This window comes from Phlebotomus papatasi, chromosome 1 (genome assembly GCF_024763615.1).
Source record: "Phlebotomus papatasi isolate M1 chromosome 1, Ppap_2.1, whole genome shotgun sequence".
Taxonomy (NCBI): Eukaryota; Metazoa; Arthropoda; class Insecta; order Diptera; family Psychodidae; genus Phlebotomus; species Phlebotomus papatasi.
Genome location: NC_077222.1, coordinates 23,041,495 through 23,064,966, shown reverse-complemented (window position 1 = coordinate 23,064,966; position 23,472 = coordinate 23,041,495). Strand labels below are relative to the sequence as shown.

General features: G+C 31.9%; 1 protein-coding gene across 7 annotated transcripts in view; it reads left to right on the top strand.

Moving 5' to 3' along the window:
- LOC129798263 (protein dead ringer) overlaps positions 1-23,472 on the top strand; it is a 229,587-nt gene that overhangs the window by 170,557 nt on the left and 35,558 nt on the right. For all 7 annotated transcript variants that reach the window (XM_055841309.1, XM_055841306.1, XM_055841307.1 and 4 more), the window contains one exon: positions 23,141-23,324. In XM_055841309.1, coding sequence (XP_055697284.1) covers positions 23,141-23,324 — 184 coding nt within the window. The remainder of the gene's footprint in view (positions 1-23,140; positions 23,325-23,472) is intronic.

Here is a 23,472-nt window from a genome sequence, read left to right as displayed (position 1 = left end):
GATCTTAGTTGTTCGTCTAAAGTATTGATCTTTAAAGTTGTGTTCATTTCTATTATCATCTGAGACCGTAACCGGTTATGATAGAAAGAATAAGATCCCGAGTACAAGCTGCCGAGATGCGGTACCTCCAGGCGGTTAAGGGAATTACCCACCCGTCGAGATCGAATAAAGGCTTATATAGACTCAAACTGATGCTCGAGAATATTTAGCCAGTAAAATTTGACAGTAAAGATTTATCACAAACTGTAACTGTGTTATCACACTTGCACATTAAAATTTTAATATGATTCACATTAATTGTCGCCAAATGTGTAATTTGTGTGTTTGAATCATTTTATATTCAAAATTTGATCTATTTGTTGATAAAAAGGTAGACTTGGCCCGCAAAATTTGATATAAATTGATTTATGGCATTAATGCGCAAAATTAATGCGATTTTCTCTTTAATTTTTTAATGTGAAAAATATTTATGCTTTAAGTAAATTTAAACTTATTTTTGCAGGCCAAGTTCACTTCTTTATCAATAAATAGAAAAACCCCAAATATTAAATAACTCAAAGACACAAATAACATATTTGGACGCTCACAAGCGACAATTAATATGAATCACATTAAAATTTTAATGTGCAAGTGTGATAACGTCGTAACACATTGAGAGCTTAAGATCACCGATTAGAAACTCTTTGCATTAATTTCCTTTACCTAATCCTTTACTGCCAAATTTTGCAGGCTAAATATTCTCGAGGATCGTCCTGAGTCTATTTAGGCCCTAAGGAACTTAGTGGTTCATAGGGTTAGGCCCTAAGGAACGTAGTGGTTCATAGGGGATAAGGGTTGAGGAGTTGCTTCTTTGTGTTGAGAGGTCACAATTTCGAATGGTATAGGTATGTTCCGCGCAAGAATGAAGAAAGATTCCCTGGAAAAGTTATGTAAGTTCTTGTAAAAAGATGTCGATTTCTATATAGGCTGAGGCAGACCTAGGACAAAGTGACTAAAGTAAATTCAGGATCTTACTTGGGATTGGGAATTGGGATCGTCTTGAAATCGGTTGCGGACAACTTTACTACCTAAGTGTTTTAAGCCAGTGACCCTGATACGGATAGGGGGTTGAAAATGATCATATGAGAACATTAATTGAAAATAAATAAAATTTATAAAATATCGGTTTACAGTCCGTTACTAACATTTTGAATTCGAACCAAAGAGACAGAGTTACGTTTACAGGACCAAGACAAATAAGACAGACAACAATCAAGGTTCATAGGTGCCCCACTTCCCCCTAAATATGCTAATTAGAATAACGAATTTTTAAATCGAATTACTGATTTTACGGATTTGGAAGTCTAGATAAGTCCAAATTAACTATGAATGACCGTTTATCGTAAACTAAACTCTTAGATTATTTTAAGAAAGCTTATTAAACTGCTCTAAGAACTAATTGTCTATTCTAGATCATCAATCATAGATTGTCCTTGAAATTTAACAACATTTTAGCTTCCGTAAATAATTTTCTTTGGCTCAAAAGATGTTGCATGAAAAATGGGTATTGTAGGAAAATGCAGTTAATGAAGAAATTCCGGACAAATACAGCTTGAAATTTAATTCGTTTCCAAGACAAACATATGTTAGCCATCGGATGTCACTCAAAATCAACCCAAAATAGCATTTAAAATACAATAAAGATATATGTGTCTAGATTGAAATGAAAATACAATGAGAAACAAAATATAAATTCACTCATATATGAGTCTTTTTGGGGAGGGATATAGCATATTAAAAAGATCAAAATAAAATGATTCATGCTGCAAAATGCATTAAGATGATTTCCATTAGAATGGTGGTAGTGGTTTTACATGCGAAAATTTTCAACTTTTCCCCATATGTTTTATTTCTATAAATGTCTCGCGAATTTATTGCATATTTGGCCCACAATATCAACATCAGAGCATAAGAGGCCCGTTTGTTGGATATGAATAATAATGGTAAAAAGGTGCTTGGGTAAAAGGGAAACACCTCCGCCCCGGATTCTGATTTATAAAATTTATGTACAACAATAAATTATAGTGTGGAAACCAATTAAATGCAAATTAATTGATATTGCCTTCTATTATCAGTTGCTGACGATCATTCAGTTTTCGTTTTACGTAAGTTCCTTGTCTCTTTCCCTTTACATCCAAGGATGTGATGTTGAATAAAATCACGATAATAAATCCACAAAATGATTGCCTTCATTGATTCCAATTTTCAATCGATTTCCTTCCAATAACACTGGTACATGCTTCTACCAAGAAAAGAAGTGAGAACGTGTGTCTGAATGACCAAATGCCTCTTATATTCGATTAATCTTTCATTAATTCTTTTCCTTTCGCGTATCGTTGAACACTTTTCTGATTTGTGACTTTCAATTTGGTTCAATTTACAAATTCTTAAATGTAATTCGCGATATCCACAACACTTTAGCCAAAAAACTCCTATAGAGGTGTCCGCCTTATTGCTTATAATGCCATTGGGGCGGTATTTCTCTCTGTATGGTCTGCATTTTGGATTGTCGTGAGAGGAAGAAAGGTGAAGATGAGTGTATATTGCAAATTTATTACTAATTGAAATTATTTACCAAGTCGTTAGTCTTTCTCGGGGAGCCACACATTTCGGCACCGATCGAACAACAAATAAGAGATTATCGAAAATTGGGTGCTCAATATTGAAACATTGTACCATGATCGGCATCTTTAGGTTCTTCTCTTTTCGTTTTAACTTCCATTGGTGATTTAAGTGAATGGAAAGCAATTGCGTGATAAAAGCCTAAGAGTCTTGCGATATTTCTGATTCTTTTGGAACCTTGGTCTTCAGAAAAAAAGAGCGAAGGAGTATACAGATATTCTGAAATCTATGCAGATGAGTCTACCGCCTTTGCAAAGCGGTGCGAAAGCTTCTTTTCAGATTTTACATAAAATGAGCACATAAATTAAAATCTAGTTAAATTTTTGGCAGTTATATAATCATTTTTGTTATTTTAATGAGCAATTTATGTTCAGTAAAAATAACAAAATTAAAAGTATTTGTTATAATATTTTCGTGAAAGCGAGCTTTTCAGTTGTAATCACAATTTTGTCAGCACAAGCTTTATTTCAACTGTAAAATTTTCCGTTGGTATTTGAATTGATCACTGAGAGAAATCCGAAAAAGTTAAAATAACATTCCGGAAATGTTAATTTTACCCTGCAGTATTGATCCGAAATCGGTGTAAATATTACCCTTTTTAAGTGTATTGGGGGTTAAAGTTACCCTTTTTCATGTTAATTTTACCCTTAAAAAGGTGTAAAATTAACATTAAAAAATGTTGATATATTTTTACCCCTAAAACGAGTTAAAGTCATGAGGAAAAATGTTAATCGCACCCTCTTTTTTTCTCAGTGATATCATACATGTCTCTCGGAGTGGCATCGATTTCTCCTAATGGCCTCTACACACTAGTACAAATTTCTTTAAAAAATGCCTTTTTAAAGAAAATTTCCCCTATCCTTGTAGGCAGAAACGTCAGATTTAATAAAAAAAGATTAAGATAAGATTAATATTAAGAATAATACATTCTGAACTGCTAGAATGGCAAATAAAGGTAGTCAGAGTTTTATCTTACCTCTCTCTCGCACTTTCCCACTGCGTACGAAGTTGGCAGACATGAAACTCTTCGAAAATTGTTTGAAGCAGGGTTGGCACGCATGGAAAATTGCTCGAATTACTTTTCAGCTAGTTCAGACAGTTCAGAAAACAATTAATACGAATATTAATATCTTAGTGACCTCATTATCCCCTATTGTAGACTCTTTAAAAGACGTATTTTTCCATTCAGAATTTTGAAGTTTTTCTGAACTGCAAGAATGGCAAAAAAGATAGTAAATGTTTTATCTTGCTTGTCTGACATTTCCTCACTGTGTATAAAGTTGCCAACCATTAAATCGCTTAAAATTGACCAAAATATCAGTTAATAAGCATAGAAAATTGCTCTAATTGATTTTCAAATGGTTCAAAAAGTTCAGATAACAATAAATACGAAGAGTAATACCTTACTAATCGTGTGACTCCACTAGAGTACATCCTTTCTAGCAGACATATTTTTTTGTCATTGAAATTCTAGTAGATTTCTAGAATTTCAGATAATTCTAGTTTGCTAGAATTCCGTCTTCTTACTATTAATAATAATCTTATATGTGATACCACCGTTGAAGATCTTGTCATTAAAATTCTAGAATTTCGCTAGAATTTCAGATAATTTTAGTTTGTTAGAATTCCGTCTTCTTACTATTAATAATAATCTTATATGTGATACCACCGTTGAAGATCTTGTCATTAAAATTCTAGAATTTCGCTAGAATTTCAGATAATTTTAGTTTGTTAGAATTCCGTCTTCTCACTATTAATAATGATCTTATATGTGATACTACTGTTAAAGATCTTGTCATTGAAATTCTAGTAGTTTTCTAGAATTTCAGATAATTCTAGTTTGCTAGAATTCCGTCTTCTTACTATTAATAATAATCTTATATGTGATACCACCGTATAAAATCTTGTCATTGAAATTCTAGTAGATTGATAGAATTTCAGATAATTCTAGTTTGTTGGAATTCAGTCTTCTCACTATTAATAATGATCTACGAGATCATGAGATCTATGATTATGTAACACCACCGTTAAAGATCTTGTCATTGAAATTCTAGTAGTTTGCTAGAATTTCAGATAATTATAGTTTGTTAGAATTCCGTCTTCTTACTAATAATAATGATCTTGTATGTGACACCACCGTTAAAGATCTTGTCATTGAAATTCTAGTAGTTTGCTAGAATTTCAGATAATTTTCGTATTTGTTTCTTATTAAGAAAATACGAGAAAGCGATTTCATTCTCAAGATTTCGTGGTCCATCAGAACTTACTTACAAGCTCAATAGCAATATCTGTGAGTTCCTGTTTGTGAAAATTCCTAAAGATACTAAAGATAAAGGAATAAGAGGCTTCATCTCACACCTTCCGTACAAGAAAATCTTTACATGTCTAAAGGGTGAATTGTAACAAGCATAAGAAATTATGTTCATGTCAAAATTTTCCATATGACCTCTCCTTAAAGTTGCGTAAAGTTGATGAATATGCAGGTGAGGGAAGAGACTTTGTAAAAAAAAAATATTTATGATTACTCTCTGACAAATTGTTTGAATTAAAATGAAAATATGATGTGATTTAAATTTCAAATAAAAGTTGTTCATGTATTACATTGTGTTAGACCATATGGATGCACTACAGAAAATAGTCTAGCCATAAACTTTGAGCAAATATGTTTTGCGTTTGGAAGGTGAGGTGAAGGAGTTGAGAAATTGAAGAAGTTACATATAAAGTGTAATTGGATTAAATAACTGAGTCACCCTCTTGATATTTTTTCTTGCTCTTTTTGTTCCTATTGCACCAAAGCAATTACAAACGGTGGTGTCTCTGAAATTCCCTCCTTTTGGCCTTTAACATTAAAACACCAATTTACGCGGGTAAAATTCCAAGAAATTGCCCTGTCATGATTTTGATAATATGATAACGATATATGGTGAAAAAAGCTACTTCACGTCTCAAACTGCAGAATTAATGGAAATTTATTCAGTTAAAACATATAAAATTAATTTGCAATTACAAATGCTCTACGTATAAAAGTGCTTGAAAAAAAAAACCGACATATCTTGCGTGACTTGAGCTGTTGCATGATTTAGTTTGAAGAGAGTGCAAGAAAAAAACTGTTTTATACGAGAGATATAAAAATTCTCGAAAAAATGTTCATTGTCTTAGAAATAAAAAAAAGAAAGAAAAGAAAAGTCTACCTTAAAAGGGTTCTGAGTTCTGACTGTTTCTAACCAATTGAAAATAAATTGAGAAAAAAATTAATAAATAAAAACTTTTTACTGCAATATAAAACAAAATAAGTTCTGGTGATAAGAAGATGCATATAATAATTTTATGGGTTTAAATAATTGAAATAATAAATGAAATTGTGATGTATATCTTAAATAGTTTTTACATTATCGATTTCTATTAATTTTAATTTCAAAATAATCCATCAACACCTTTGAGTGTGTGAATTTTTCTTTTGTGATTTTATGGTTGATGCATGTGTATAATATATTTCTTCTGCTTCAATTGCAATTCGTGATTGAAAAGTTAGTTAATTTAAATACACCAGCCATTACGGCTGCTTCGAGAAATCCTTTTTGATGACGTTCACGTTTTAAACTTCACAATTTCAATTTATTTAATTTTTCGCAATGACATTAGTTATATTGTTGCATGCAATTGCGCTTCTAATTTAATGCAAAAAACTGCCATAAGTTTTGTTTTTTCAATTTACTCCAAGGAATCTGTCAAAATTTGTTTAAATTGTTGTCATTTTAATTGCATGGGAAATTTTAAATTCAATTGAAGCTATTTTGTGTTTCAAAGAAAACATAAAAATTATTATTAGTTGTATCGGGATATTTTGTCACAATGTAATCATGTTATTTTGCTGTTGTATTCCATGATGGAAGAATCTGCTAAGTCCATGTGTAGACCGCCCAGGAGCGCCTTCCCCGTGTTGTGGACACTTCTTCCATGCTCCCAGAGTTGTTGGGCAAAGGCGTTTATATTACATTGTTAATACATTTGAAAATGTCTTTTTTTTTGACATTCATTTGCTTTCACCGGGCGGGTCTCGGACTCACAACTTTGAGAGTCGAGTCAAAGATCTCAAACGCTCAAGACCCAACGGTCTTGCCTATTGCGCTACTGAGATCTCTAACATATAAATGATTTGAATAAGACTGTTTAGGATTCCGAAAACCAATATCCATGAAGTTCATTTTATATTAAAGAGGTAAATTGTTTCTAAACATTATGCAAAATGATTTTCGCATAGGTCGTAAAAGACCCTTAAATACCTAAATAAATATCTTGGTAGTCGAGACCGGGGCGGAATTAGCCAAGAAATGAAATTTTTCATTTCGTATAATTTGTACAAAAAATGTTTGTACCAGGCTGAAAAATATTTTAATGAATAGGCAGAGATGTGTTTACATCGAACAAGTAGTGGTTTCCTCAATATTCCTTATAATGCAGGCTATAACATCCCACTGTCCAATACCAAGCGTGGCTAATTCTACCCCGGTCTCCCCTATCTCTGAAATTATTTTTGAAAACCGTAACTGCGGATGACTTTGACACTCCCTGTTCAGAAGCTTTTCTTTATTTCTAGAACTGAAGGATGGTCTCTGCTGATCCGATCTACCATGTCTGATCGGTAAAGACCATCCTTCAGTTTAACATTTATTTCTGTTAAAACTTTTTGCTGTTCGTAAATCCGAAATGATCTCTTAAAATTTTAATCTATTCAATATGATTTATTCATTTCTTTTTTTTTCTTAATACCATTATATTGGAATAAAAGTTTTTAATTAATTTAAAATCTCATTAAAGTTTCTGTTAAAATTTTAACATATCATTTATAAAATTTGGTAGTTTTTTTTCTATTTGATAAATAAACATTAGGAATTTGGATTGAAACTATCAATTGGATCAATTGGATTGGATCATTGCTATAAAAGTTTCGTGTAAAGCTCTAAGAGCTTTTGCTTTAATTTTCTCTTGTTAATATTTTTAAAATATTTATAATCTGTATTAGCACTGCCTGTGTAATTCAAATTGAACTACGAATAATTTCGAAATAAGAGTACTTGCGATCTTCTCTATTTTTTGTGGGATAATTATAAGGATTATAAGGATAAAAGTACTAAAAATCCGAGCTAGTTTCGTAAAGGTCATAAAAAAAGAGGTGGCTTGGAATTTTTGAACAACATAACAGTTGTTTCAAACTTTCCAATTTTCTGTCAAACATTTTGAAAAGTTCAGAATTCTAATTTGCAGTTTAGAATCTAGAAAACAGGGAAAATTGTGTTAGCAAGTATATATTGATGAGATTAAATTTTTAAAATATTTAGTGCTGCTCCGAAAGGAGAAATACAGTTTTTCCGATGTTTAGAATACAAGCTGATAAATCAATATTTCAAAAATAACGGTTTAGGATTTCGAACATAATTTGAAGTATAGTATTTCCAGTGATGAGATATAAATGAGGTATGTTAACTTTAATTAATTTTTAAGATAATGAACTTATGGGTTGTTTTATAATCCGAAACGGTTTTAATAAGGATTTCGAATGACTTTTTAAAATTCGGAATAGGACTTTCGGTAGGGATACTATACGAAAATTACCGGGACAACGTAATGTAGAAAAGGCCTTAAAAAAGTTCCGGAAGGACAAGAGACTACCGGATCAGGTTGGCCGAAATATTACCCCAAGCAATGTTCATATTATTTTTTTCGTTTTAAAACATATTAAATATAATTTTAGAGAAAACAAAGACGATAAATTTTCTACAAGGTTCCAAAGAACACTCTAGAAAAAGAAGTAGGGGAAATCGGGTCACTTTCGGACGAATCAAGCTTCGAACAACTCAATTCTTTTACTATTGTCTTAACAGATTTTACTATGTTCTTCTCAGGAAATTCGAGACATTAGACTTGCTATTAAAATATAATATTAGAATGGGTTAAACTCATTAAAACCATATTAAAAAAAAATTAATTGTTTGAACACTGAGAAAGAAACGGGGATGCAATTAATTTTTGTTCCTCATAACTTTAACACTTTTAGGTGTAAAAATATATCAACATTTTTTAATGTTAATCTTAAACCTTTTTAAGGGTAGAAATAACATGAAAAAGGGTACCTTTAACCCCTAATAAACCTAAAAAGCATAATATTTACACCGATTTCGGATCAATACTGCAGGGTAAAATTAACATTTCCGGAATGTTATTTTAACTTTTTCGGATTTCTCTCACCAGTGAAGCATGAGTTGTTTGAAGGTAGTGCGATTTCCCCTAACAAAAAATTGTATTAAAGTATTTATTACTTTTCGAACTTAAGACTTCGGTACCTACATGCAAGTATGCTGAAATGGGGTTCCATCTTCTGATTCAAAGATTTTGCGTGGGTGAGAAATCTCACGGTAACCGTGGACATAGTGTGTTTTGACGATATGCATTCGTCTGGACGATGAAGGAAAGAAGAAGATTGTGCTGTAATTCAAACCGAAGAGCGTGTGCAATGTATATACATATTAATTTATTGATTTATTGATACGAAAACATATAAATGCGGATATAATAAGCCCATTTGGGTGTATGATTTAATATCGCCTCGCGATGTGCCGGTTGTGATTCCACCAGACGTCCCTAAAACCTTATAAATATTGTGGCGGCTCAAAAGCGGGAATTACTGTGTCGGGGTCCAATATTAAAATTTGCAATCAACACCTTACGAGTGAATTTATATTGGGTATCACGTCCAGTGTATTAAATGGTGGTATGAGTAATGTGAATTTGATCGATTTATTGATTATTAAATTTGCCCGCTATATTCTCTTGGTATATTGCTTATAAAATTGAAACAAATAAATTTATCAAGCATTTACCACATCAAATATCCCTAATCGTTTTTTGAGTTTCTTTTATTTCTTTTGATTTTGCATATAAACATCTTGAAAACGGTGGAATAAAATGTGATTTAGAGATGGGAAGCACTGTATAGAAGGTATATAAAGGCAAGATAAAAAGTTTGATGAGGGAGTGTGAGATGGGAAAACTTAACAAATTGACGCTCATCCATCACTGGCACGGTTTGATATTGGACCATCATGCTAAGAAATGATTTCAACTTTTTTTCTTTCATCTGATCCAGTTTATAAGTTTTCTTCAAGTGAGATCAAAATCTCTCATGAGGCTCAAAGTTTGAACGGTCTTTTTTTTTCGTTAGTGCTTCTTGTACTTTTCCCATTACGTGAATAGACTTTTGTGCCGATATTTATAAACAGACGTCGTCACTCGTCAAGTGATTACACCATATACAATTCCATTTTATGCCCAATGGATTATTCACATGATTATTACAATTTCTACTAATTTGATTTTAATGTCTGAGTGGGGTGAAAGTGCTTTCTACATTTTTTCTCTCGTTTACATGTCTGTCTCTAGTTGTGACTTTAAAGTTATCCTTCTAATTTTATTGGCTCTTGTTTAGAGTTTTTCAATTTGAATGTGCTCATGCTTGTGACAGAAAGTAACACCTTTGGTTAGGCAGTAGTTGGAAACGAGAAATTTTCTTTATAATCTTGGTCGATAGATAATTGAAAAAGTCTCAGAAGCAGGTGACATTTGATTTAGGAAAATTTCTAGAGAGGATAAATAAGGATCAACCTATGAAGCATATTCTACTAAATTGAATAGGATATTCATCGAAGGACATAAGAGCGATGGTTCCCTATGGGACTAAAGTTGATATATCAAAAAGAAACACGAAATTTTCTATCACGAGTTGGTTTAGTACAAATATGTACTAATTATTTTCCAAGTCCTCAAAGCACGGGATCTCACTTAAAAGTCTGTTTTACAATTTTGACTTAATTATTTTTTTTTTAAAGAAAACACGCAATTTGGGCATTGTCGAGTTGCTGAAATTATTAGAACCAGCTTCGCTGCCTTGAGTCTAAAATCCGTACTAAATTCAACATATTCTCAAAATTAACAAAGATGTTATACCGTTCTTTAGCTTGATAAAAAATAATAAATAAGTAAATTAAAATTAAAAGGTAATCATTTTAAGAAATTGATGAACATTTAGCACAGGTCTGTACTAAATTGATGAGTGGAAAAAATTTAAAGTACTTCAAAAATATTTAATATAGGGACACATTTAAAATATCTCTTTTTTTGTCCCTCACCTTTAAATCCCTTTGCTCAGGTCTTAGGCCTTAGGCCTATTTTGACCGAAATCCTGTTCAATAAAAAACCTAAAAAGGATCAAACTGTCAATAACTTAAAAAAATTAATAATCAATAAATAACAGAAACGGACTAAAACACACTTAAAATCCACTACTATGAGTGAAAACAGCCAGATTACATTTAACATCTCATTTCTAATAAGTTTGATATGGATCCAGAAGAATTGGAATGACATTTCTTATTAGTCATTTTTTAGTACAAGTATATTAAATTGTAGAATATGATTATACAAATTGAAATATACCCGTTAATCAATTACTTATGTTTATTTAGATTTATCATTGTAATGCCCAGCGCACAGTAAGTTTTGTTTTGTAAATATGTTTTCGAAACTCCGTACGAGAGTGAGCGGGATGTCTATCTATATCTCATTCTTTCTCACTGAAATCTCGAAAAACATGTTTACAAAACAAAATTTATTGTGCGTTTGGTATAATGCCCAGCGCACAATAACTTTTGTTTTGTAAACATGTTTTTAATTCTTCAATGAGAGTGAATTAAATCTAGGTCTAGTCATCTCGCTCATTCTCATAGAAGTTACGAAAACATGTTTACAAAACAAAAGTTATTGTGTGATGCGCATTATGACAAGTGCACAATAACTTTTGTTTGTAAACATGTTTTTAAAATTTCTCATGAGAATGAGCGAGATGACTATATCTAGATTTCACTCACTCTCATTGAAATGTCAAAAACATGTTTACAAAACAAAAGTTATTGTGCGTTGGGCATTAGGCTCAATGTAAAATGATCTTTTGTTTAGTTTACATTTTACATTTTTGACATTTTAGTAAGATTGGATTTTAGTAAGTAAGGATGACATTCAAATCTAGTCATCTCGCTCACTCTCATAGGTAATTACGAAAACATGTTTATAAAACAAAATTTATTGCACAATGTGCATTACGCATTACCGATTTTTCTCTAAATGGTTTCTTTGAGCGCATGAAGGAGGGGTTATCGTGGTGTAATTGATAAAAGTTTATCTTTTGAGCGGTGAGACCTAGCTCGACTGTCACTGTTGTGAGTTCGAATCCCATCCGAAACAAAAGATTAAATCGTACGAAGGAATGATTTTCACGATACATTGTAAACTGATTAAAATTTTTGAACTGAATAAAAAACTTTTATTCAGTTATATTCAAAATTAGAAAAAAAATAACAGCAATATCAACCAACCATTAAAAAGCAAATCCTTTCAATAAGGCTGCCGGGGAAAGTCAATATTATTGATTAACATGTTTTTTTTATGAACTTGTGATTCTTAAAGTTAACAAGACATAAGGTATCAGATGCTTTTTGCAATGTAGCTAATTGTTGAATTTCAAAACGATACTAATTTCTACTATACCATGCAAATTCATAATCCATAATTCTCCAACTCTCTCTCCCTCTCAAAAAAGTATTTAAATGGATAGGCGATCTCATCTTTCTCCCTAACTATACCTATCCATCCAAGGAATTCACATCAAACAAGATGAGGCATCTTTCTCTCCTAAGACACTGACACAAAAAAAAACATCATGTATGGGCGTAAACAACAATAAATGACTTCAAATGCAATTATACTACATAGGAAGAAAAATAGTATAATGCCTTGATGTATAAACTATGTGTTAGTTTAAAACCTTTAGGAGAGTGATATGAGAAAAGAGAATTCGACATAAACACATTATGAAATTGCAGGAGGAATGATAGGAAAAACAGCAAAAGAGTGAGAGACTATTATCACCGCGGGCGAAAATTTGGATGTTTTCTCACATTAGATATTTTGATAGCATTAATCCTTTTGAAAGGAGGATGCTTATAGCATTTGCTTCTTCTTCCCGGAATACAAAAGTTAAAATTTATTGCTAATAGAAGAAGCATTTCTTGATCTTTTTGCCTATTTTGACTAATCATCTTTCTTCCTGAGCACGGAAGATTGAGTCTTTTGTTACCTATATTGATGTTCAAAGAGCCATAAAGAAATTTTCAAGTATGACCTACAATTTATTCTAATGTCTCTATGTGCCTTTTTTTTTGCTTTTGTTGATCGACGATGTGCGCGGGATGTTATTTTTCAGTTCAATCATCGCCTCATCGTCCGCACTGTATTCAATTCAACAGCCATCAAATCTCCTCAGCCAAAGCCATCAAGAAGCAGAAGCAGCAATCGTACAGACATCAAATCGCATTGGTATAAAAGGCATGAGTTAGTGAGCTATAGAGGAGAGAAGAGATTAAAATTACGACTACAAACACCTCTCTGGGAGAAAAATCATAAATTTGATTGATTTTTGCTATAAATCACATTAAAAAACTATCAAACTTTGATACACAACACTGTACACATTCCAAGCTGAAGAAATCATTGGCATGAAAAAGCTCAAGCTTCTTAATAGCTTTGGCGGGAGAGATGCTCTTCATTTCTCCCATTTTCCCCCCATAGACAAGGAAAAGAAAAAGAATGTTTGGATGGCGGGAAACTGATAAATTAAAATAAGATTGGAGAAGATGAGATGGAATGATATACAAGGAAATTAGAAACAAATTTTTTGTTTAGATTTTCACCACTGAAAAAAAATTCCTTTGATGCGCCTTTTTTTCCTTCAGTTTGTTAATGCGTATGTGTATATAGTTTAAAAAATAATTGGTGAATTCAATATCGGAAAATCCTTCAAAATTCACAAAAATATTTTCCTTCCTTTCTCCCAAATGCTTTTTCCACCTATTTTTTTCTCCTCAGGGAGTATAAATTACAAAAATATCACCTCATTTTCGTCAAAAAGTTTGCATGTTTTGACGTGAGAAACTTTTGCGATGAAATATTTTGCAACATTTCTGTCATATTTGCAAACAACAATCAATAAACATTGATTTTATCAACCTACATGAGCAAAAATAACCGAATTTCTGTTGCACAATTCGATGCTTCATCTGAATTTTTGAAAAGCGGAGTGTTTATCCTTAATTGTTATGAACTTTAATATTGATTTAATTTAATTTAATGATACAGTAGACTCCTTCAAATTCGGGCATATGGGACCGAAATGTCAGCCGAATTAGACAGAAATTTGGGCGACAAATTTTTTGAAATGCAACGATTTTTTATTCATGTGCATATAGATATTGAGTTTACACACTCATATATAACGTAAACTGCATGAAAATCCCTCAATAATGCAAAATCACATTAAAACTAAGACAAACCATGCCAAATTTGAGCAAATTTGATTCATTTGATAATCATAATCAAACTTGGAAAATGACAACAAAGTTTTTTTCAAATGTAACCGCTGCCCGAATTAAAAAGTAGCCCGATCTTAAAAAAGCCGAATTTGCGAGAGTCTACTGTACATGTAATATAAAAGGTTATTGTAGTACAAAAATGTGCAGAAAGATCTATTCTTATCTGTAGTTTTTTATCTTTCACTTTATTTATACTAAAAGTTTGACATTTAACATTTAGTACATTTTAGTACACATAAATAAAAAAAAGCACCGTTTAAATTGAGATGTTACGGCTGTTATCATAACTATGAAAAAATAAAAAAAGCTTATCGCTAGGCACGCCCACTTTTGAATATTTAGTACACTATTTAGTTTAGTACTAAATTAATGGGCAAAAGAAGTTTAAAAAAAAGCATATGATCACTGATTTTGTAACTTGTCGCTTGTACTTTTTATATAGGCTTATGAAACTGCCTATAAGACTGACGAAAATTAGTTCTGGATTTAGAAATGTAGCACATTTCATTTATTTAGAAGTTATTTAAAATTTAGTACATTTTGGTACACATAAAAAAGAATGAGGGATTTCAATTGAGATATGACGGCTGTCATCATAACTATAAAAAGGATGAAAAGATATGAATAATAAATCGTTGTACATTCCCGCCCCTGAATGTTTAGTACTAATTTAGTTTAGTAATAAAATAATCAGCGAAGGATATAAAAATAACAAATCTTCACTGACTCTAGAATTTGCGTTTTATAAACATGCTTAAGAAACTTCCTAAAATACTGAAGAAAATTAGAACAAGATTTAGAATTTTAGTACAGTCAAGTACTAAATCGACTCAATGGGTTAAGTGGTAGAGCACTCGTTCTATGATGCAAGTGTCCCGGGTTCGAATACCCTTTAGTTCACCAGGAATTTTTCTGTCATTAAAGGTGTTCGGATTGCATTCAGTGAGCTTAACTGCACTTGATTCCACGTGGCATGGGTTTGACAAACCCGTCCCTGCATAAGAAAAAATAATAATGGATGTCCCAAACTCCCTTTGTGGGAAGGCCTAGTTCCTTCATGGAATGTTGTGCCACCATTATTAGTATTATTATTATTATTATTACTGTACTACATTTCATTCACTTCCACTGAAATGTCAAATACATACCAAACAAAAATTGTCGTGTGTTGGCCATAATGCCAAGCGCGCAAAAATTTGTTTAGGAACATATTTTAGACATTTCAGTGAATGTGAATGACATCTATGTCTAGTGCGATCTCGCTCACTCTCATAAAAAATGTTGAAAACATGTTTACAAACAAAAGTTATTCTGCGGTACTCTGTCTTAAACTCCTCATAATCAATTCTTTGGTTTTCTATTTTTTTATTTTTTCTGTCTTGGAATTCATAATTTTATGCAGAATGTATAAAAATATGCTATATAAGTTTAGAACAATCCTGTACTAAAGTATTATAGTCCATTTTTTATTTTATTTCTTTAATGAAATAGCACCATTAGGGTAATTTTGATAACAGAGAAAAGTAAATCTGCAAATTATCTTTATAAATGGACTATTTTTATCGTATCCAGTCACTTAAAGGATTAGAGATTGAACCAGAAGACTTAAGAAATCAGAATATTTATAAACCTAAATTTGAAACTTGAAAATCTGAAAAAGAGTTGAAATGCCCTAAATACTTTTCATCCCTATTTCTGTGAAAGTTCTTTTAAAAATTCTACTTTTCGCATAATTAGATATTCAGATCAAATTTTTTGATCGTGCAGTGATTCTTGGAAATTATAAAAAATAACGAGCACAAGATAGTGTATAAAGAATTTACTTCTTGAGGAAGTGATTTCACTCTATAATAATAGGTTCATGGGTGCAATTCTTTAGAACAATAAAAATATTTGCAAGTCGATTAACAAATTGCTGTATATAATCTAATGAGGTGTCTGGGTGCTGTTCAAGGAGGGGGAAATGTTGAAAAGAAATCAAAAGACTAAGAGAGAGGAAGAGAGAAAGAGAGAGAGAGAAAGAGAGAAACTAAAAGAAAATTGCTATTATTGTGCATGAACATTAATTTCTGTAATTGCGACTAATTCTTGGAAATCTGGATCTTATATCTTTCAATAATCACCTTAATAATTGAATTAAAATGTTTTACAGTCAGTCAAACGATGAAAAACCTTGTGTGAATTTTCCATAAAAGTGAGAATACATCACGAAAGCACAATTACACTATTATAAATGTTCAGTGCATCTCATTACATAAATTTTCAATTTTTCTTTTTTTTTCCATCTTCAATGGTTGAGTTGTAGATGGAAATGGGATGAAGAGATTTGTGTGCACTTAGAGGAAGAGTTCTTGGGGCTTTAGGAGAAGCATAAAAATTAGGGTTGGATTAACACTGGAAATAAATGAAATTGTCACTGTCTCAGCTTCGTTTGAAAGTTACTCTGAGCTGTAATGCTTAAAGTTTATACTCATTTAGTTCTCCACGATCACTATGAGAATTAGAGTATTTCAGGGTAATTCTGTAAGAGTATGACAATGTCATATGACTAATTTAATTTTTTCTGTGGAAAGAGCAGGAAAACAATTCGAAAATGATATTCATGTCAATTACGAAAACCTTTGTTAGAAGTCTTTGGAAATGTAAATCGATGCTCTCTGGCCTTTAATACAGTTATGCTACGGAATTTATCACGAAAATTTATCATATGACTTTGTCATATTGCTATAGAATTCCGCTACAGAAAACAATTAGGAAATGCGATTCATATCAATTACAGAAAGCTTCATAGAAGTCTTTCCAAATGCAATTCGATACTAACTGGCTTTTAATATAGTGTTGCTTCGGAATTTATAACGAAAATTTGTCACATGACTTTGTCATATTGTTATACTAGAATTTCCCTACTGATCTTACTTTTTTATCTAGTGAATTTTTTTGGAAATATTTTAAATATTAAGGATGGTTTAGAAACAGAAGGTCATTAGGAAATTGGCTAAACCCCTAAGTCTGTAGATCGCATTAGATCAGGCCTGAGCTAAAAGAAAAGCCGAAGTGAATTTGGTGGTGCCTGTTGGCATTCTTCGAAATGCCGCGAAAATTCACCTAAAGAAAATGAGAGGTTTTTTAATGTGAAAATTGTTTAATTCCTTAGAGTCAAGTCATTTTCACAAGAAAACCCTTTTAATAATTTAGTTGAATACAGTTATTTGAGTTAATTGTGAAATTTTGAGCTGGAAGACTCATATTCTTTTGAGTTGTCCCAAAATTCAGGATTGGTTTGAGAAAAACCCTTTTGTACAACACTATTTTGGTTAATAAGGAATGCAAAAGTATTTATTACAAGAAGGGTCACGACCTGCTAATAAGGTTAATATAGAGAACAAAATATTTTGTGGCATTTTAGAGATAATTTGCAACCGCAGCGCCGCTAGACGTTTGTCAAATGAGTTATTTGTGTCTCTATCTCTCTCTCACAGTTAAATTGCGCGCGATTTAAGAACTTTCCATTTGAAGTGATATTTGCATTTAATTTCTTTGTATTTCTGCAAAATTCAAGTAAAAGGGTGTATAGTGAACAGTTATCCGTCTTTCGACAAAGATATCAAGAAGACAATTTCTTTCTATATAAGTTTTTATGTCTGTTAGGGTAAATGTGCCAAATTTCGGCATAGTTGCATGCAAGCGTCAAAGTCTCAAATTTGAAATATAATATTTTTAAAATACATTGAATATTTTTGTTACTCTTTTATAAGGAGTATTCCTTGGAATTTTGCAGACAGTTTATCATATTATTTTCTCTAAAATCATTCTTAATACGTTTTAAAATGAATAAAAATGTAGACATAGCATTGGTGGCCTATTTCGGCCATCTTCATTCTCATAAGTCCTTGCCCTTCCAGAATTCTTTTAATGTCTTTTTCAGATCATTTTGCTCGTCGAAGCGACATTTTTTGTTATTCTTTTGCATTGTATAATCTCTAGAGTAAGTAAAATCTAAAAGTTCATGGAAATTCGAGGAACAAAAAAGGTGGCCGAAATTGCAAGCTGGCCGGAATTTAGCACACTTACCCTATGTCTTTTTTGCGCAAAAATATTTATCATGACGTCGTGAATCAGCGGGATTAGTGTTATTACCAGTATGGCTATCTGTAATTACCATTAAAATTATCAACACAAAATTTCCGATATTATACGACTTTTAACGAGCACAGGTCTGCATTAGATCCTGAGTAAACCTTTAGCTCTATTTGTAATTATTGAGCTAATTCTTATATATGGAATTCACGAGATTAACCAAAGAAAATTGCCTGGATACTGTTTGTATTTTATCAAGAGATCTTTACTTCTTTGCTTCTTAGACGAAGGAAAGGTGTCTCGGATGAGAGTAAATGATATGGGGTATTAGATAAGTAGTTTTGTTCATGGCTAAAAAAATTATTTGTTTTAATCAGAAAATACTTAAAGTAAACATTGAATAGTAGTTAGTTTTATCTGGTGATAATCGTATTTATTTGGTTATTGATTAGTTTAGTAGTTTCGAATTAGTTCTATCTGATGATTAGCCCCAGATATAAGGTTTAGATACGGTGTTAAAAACAAACCCAAGATCTTTTTATATTTTACAACTGAAATTTTTCTCAGTGTAGTAATGAAATTAAATGGTAGATTTCTCGGTGCAATGATACGTCAGGGAAAACTAACATGATTCGCACATTAGGGAGTGGCGTAGATGGAGGTGATTAATGCACTGCTGATTAAGATGGAGTAGCAAAAGTCGCGTAATTATTCGGGCATCGTTTCTGATGGTAATCGACCGAAATAAAAATGCAATTTGTTAAATGTCTTGTAGACTTATTGCATAGTTGTCTCACCAAGGAAAATGTTAAAGAGGTTGAGACACTTCAAGGTGATGATCAGTGTGATTTTATATAGATTGCAATGTTTGGTCAAAATAATTCATTTGAAATTAAATTCTCTTGTTTGCTGTCTTGTCGTTGATGTATTGTGCGTGAGTTATGGGTGTTTGTTTAAGTGAAAGAAAACGATATATGATTGGTGAATAAATTTTTCATACATAGTGTGAATGAGAGTTAATTGCAAGTTCTTTTTTTATCGTCAAGCTTACAATTGATCTCTGTGGTTAATTTAATGTGCAAATATCATCATGACATGATTTGCTCCACTTTCCGGCACTGAACATCTTCATTGGGCATGCCTATACCGTGGTAAATAGACACGAATGTCCTCATTTTAATCTCCATCACTTAATGCTTTATTTGCACTTTGAGACAAATATCTTCAATTGCTCATTGCTATGTATAATGAAAATCCCAATCATCAGCAAGGGAGATGGTATGGGGGAGGGGTGTATAGAAAATTTCTTGGTATTTTATCATGTGTTTGTGTTGATGCTTGAAATTGCATTATTTTAATGATTGTATATTTCTAAAAATATGCACACAGACTCTCAATGATGGTGGAGATATGGGCTGATCAGGGGGGGGGGGGCTATCATGCTGGGAGGGAGGAAAATTGTGTGAAATTTACACAAGTGAACATGTGACTGGTTGGTGTGTGATTTTTCCGACAGTTGAAGAAAGTCGTCAATCGCATTCATTTTACAATGATAAATGGTATCACAGGCAGTGATCTTTCTCACTTTGAAGAGATTTCGCGTGAGAAATAAGCATATGGAGGTTAATACTTTGTTAATCCACATCTCTACATTACTCATTCATTTTTATGATATGATATACATTTAATAATTTAAAATGTCTAACTTGGAAAATCAGGGGGAATATAGCTGTTGCGAAAATTAATAAGGTAGACTTATGATTTATGAAGAGACTTGAAAGTTATGGATGAAATCAGACAAATTTGATTACTGGTAACTTCGGCCTTTTCATTTTGGCGATTGTCTTGTTATAACCAGAAATTTAGGCATGGACAATACGAATTATCTCGTACAATATACAGAAATCCTAGACACTTTCCCACTTTCTAAATAGAGAAATGAAAATTTAGTCATAATGTTCGAAAAGTAGGGGGAAGAGGAGCAACTTTGAATTGGGGTAGCTTTGAAATTTGGCTTTTTCTCATATATTTAAATTAAAGAGGACTTTATCGTGATATAATTTACAAACCAATTGTGAAGCTAAATTACATTATGATAAGGCTCGGTTCCATTTAAAAATAACAGAAAAATGCCCAATTTCAAAGGTGCCAAAATTCAAAGGTGCTCCACTGCCCTCTTAACCATCCAGAATTTTGTGTGATAACGCTCATGGATTTTAATTATGGTCTATAGGAGTAGAAAATGCGTGTTCAACGCCGCAATTCAATATCCTGAAAGTTTTGGAACCTTATGTGACCTTTAGACTGGAGGTTTAGTCCAGTTCCCGAAGATCTTAAAATCCTAAATAATCTAAATAATAGAGAAAGTAGGGCACATCTGAAAATGTGTTTTCTGCTATTTTTAAATGAAATTAAGCTAAATCATAATATAATAAAGCTTTACAATTAATTTGTGGAGTTAAATTATATAATTGCAAGGCCCTAATTCCATTTAAAATTTGGAGTAAAGGCCATAGTTCAAGGGTGCCACAATTCAAAGATTACTCACTACTCCTTTAGCAATTTTAGTGATTTTTTTTAAAAATTTAATGGATCATTATCCCTTAATATCTAATTTTAAATCAACGTCTTTCTAAAGATATTGCTTTCTAAGAAATTAGAGATATTAAGCCATATGGCTAAACCGGTGTAAGTCCGTATTACCATCCATACAGAAAGGTTTTTCATTTCTTTCGAATTTATGAATTTTTATTAGGATTCCCATACAAATTCTAAATTAATAAGTGAGATATTAATTGAATTACATAATAGTACATAGAGTTAATAGAACGAAAAGGTAACAAACGGTCAGCTGTAAAACTTAATAGTTTAACCTTTGAGTCCATATAGACTCAGGCTGATTCTCCTATAATAATAAGTTACACAAAATTCTAGGTTCTATAGATTATTTTAATTAAATTAGTACGTTTGGCTCCGGAGTTTGATCACCAACGCTAAGACGGCGGTGGCCGCAAGCATTGCTTTCTGATAAATCTTTATATCTTAATACTTGTATCTTTTTTTGCTTTCAAGAGCACCAGCTCGAAAGCATTGTTATTATTAATAATTAAGTAAATAAGTAAATTCAGGAAATGCTGAAACATTTTGAGCCTTACCTTTCATGATTATTACAAAAACGATATTACAGCTTCTCCCTATTCCTCTCACCCTTAATAAGGGCACAAGAAGGAGACTTATGAAGATTGTTATAGGGCCCCTGTACTAAATTTCGGCATAGTTGCATGCACGCGTTAAAGTCTTAAGTTTGACATGTAATATTTTTAATATAGAAATGGATGTTTTATTGATACTTCTTTTTAAGGAATGTTGCTTGGAACTTTGTAGATTGTTTATCCTTTTTGTTTTCTCTAAAATTATTCTTAATACACCTTATAATGAATAAAAATATAAACATAGATATGAGTGATATTTCGGCCATCTGGATTCTCATAGTTCCATGCCCTTCCGGAATTTTTCAAGTCTTTTTCAAATTCATCTCGTTTGCAGAAGCGACATTTTTTCTTGTATGTATAATCTCTAGACTCTAATGTATGCAAAACAAAAAAAATCATGGAAATTCGAGGAACACAAGAAGTGGCCGAAATTGCAAGCTGGGCGAAATTAGTACCCTTGTCCTGTAATGCCGGAACCCTATCTGAAAATTATCACTTTTGTGAATAATCTGCCCCTAGCATTGACTAACAGTTTTTACTTATTCCTCACTTGATATTTTTTCCATGATTTATAGTACATGCATCTACTAAAAATTTTCAAAGATATATTTTTTTAAATTGATTTGTTATAAGATCACTTTTTTGTGAAAACTTTGGAGATGTAGTAACTGATTCGAGTTTATTTGTTTTATTTTTGCATTTTTCTATCTGAAATATCCATAATGCAGTCCTTAGGCTGTTAGTTAGTCATGCAGCCGTACAATACGTTAGGAAAATCTTTATCTTTCGATTTTCAACTTGAAAATTAAGATAATATGGATAATATACTTCCAAGAAAATGCATCCAATGCAAGAATTGCATTAGTTGTTGCCCCCCTATGTCTTGGAAGTACATTAAAATATGGTTTGTGACATGTTGCGGAGCGAAAGCATAAATTTGCTTGGCGCGCGTGAAGAACAATAATCACGAAAGACATATGTGTCATATTCCAAAGCATCTTCACTTCATCCATTTCACTCTCTTTCTCTTTCTCTTTTGTTCGTGATGCAGGAAAATTTTCATCCAAGAGCTAAAATATTCAGAGAAGAGAGTTTGTTTTTTCTTCTTAGTCTTTCACAAAATTGTTGACTATTTTCTTTTGCCATAGCGACAAAGTTTCTCTCAAAGAGTTTGATATTGAAAATTTTGTGTTTGGGATGATGTTTGAGATATTTTCCGGAAATGATAAATTCCTCAGATATTTTCTACCACACGGTGTTGTTGTTTTTTCTTAAACGGTGAGAATGTTTTCAACAAAATATTATTTTGAGCTCTCAACGGCTTATTAATAATTTTTTGATATCTAACATTGTATGTGGTAATATTGAGGCGTTACTATTAATTTAATACGTGACTTTTCTTTAATTATATGAGCCATTCACACTCAACAACGCGCATTTTTATGTCTCACTAATGACTGTGGATTGAAAATAAATTTTTATGTGCGTCACAGTTCTATCGTCTCAACTCACACCATGTCTTAAGGTTTTTTTTATATATATATTCTTTCGAACATCAACGATTCCTCTATCTGCAATGGGAATTGAAGAATGGAGTAAAAGGAGAGAGAGAAATGTGATAAATTTGATCCTATATAATTCCTAATGATCTCTCAATGTTTCTATTTCAATTAATTTGTTGTGTTAATTATTTATTATTATTTTGTTTTGCAGGAACACCCATCAATCGTTTGCCGATTATGGCAAAATCTGTACTGGATCTCTATGAATTGTACAACTTAGTTATCGCACGTGGTGGTCTAGTGGATGTGATCAACAAGAAGCTGTGGCAAGAAATCATCAAGGGGCTCCATTTACCCTCAAGTATCACGAGTGCTGCATTCACACTTAGAACACAGTAAGTGATCAACTTTGAATATTATTGGAATATTGTAATTTATTGGTGTACAACAACACAAAAAAAAAGTAATTCAGTGCTTAATTCCAAGTACACACGAGCACAAAGTTAATGTAAACAGTTTTAAGAAGTTGTACAAATTGGAATC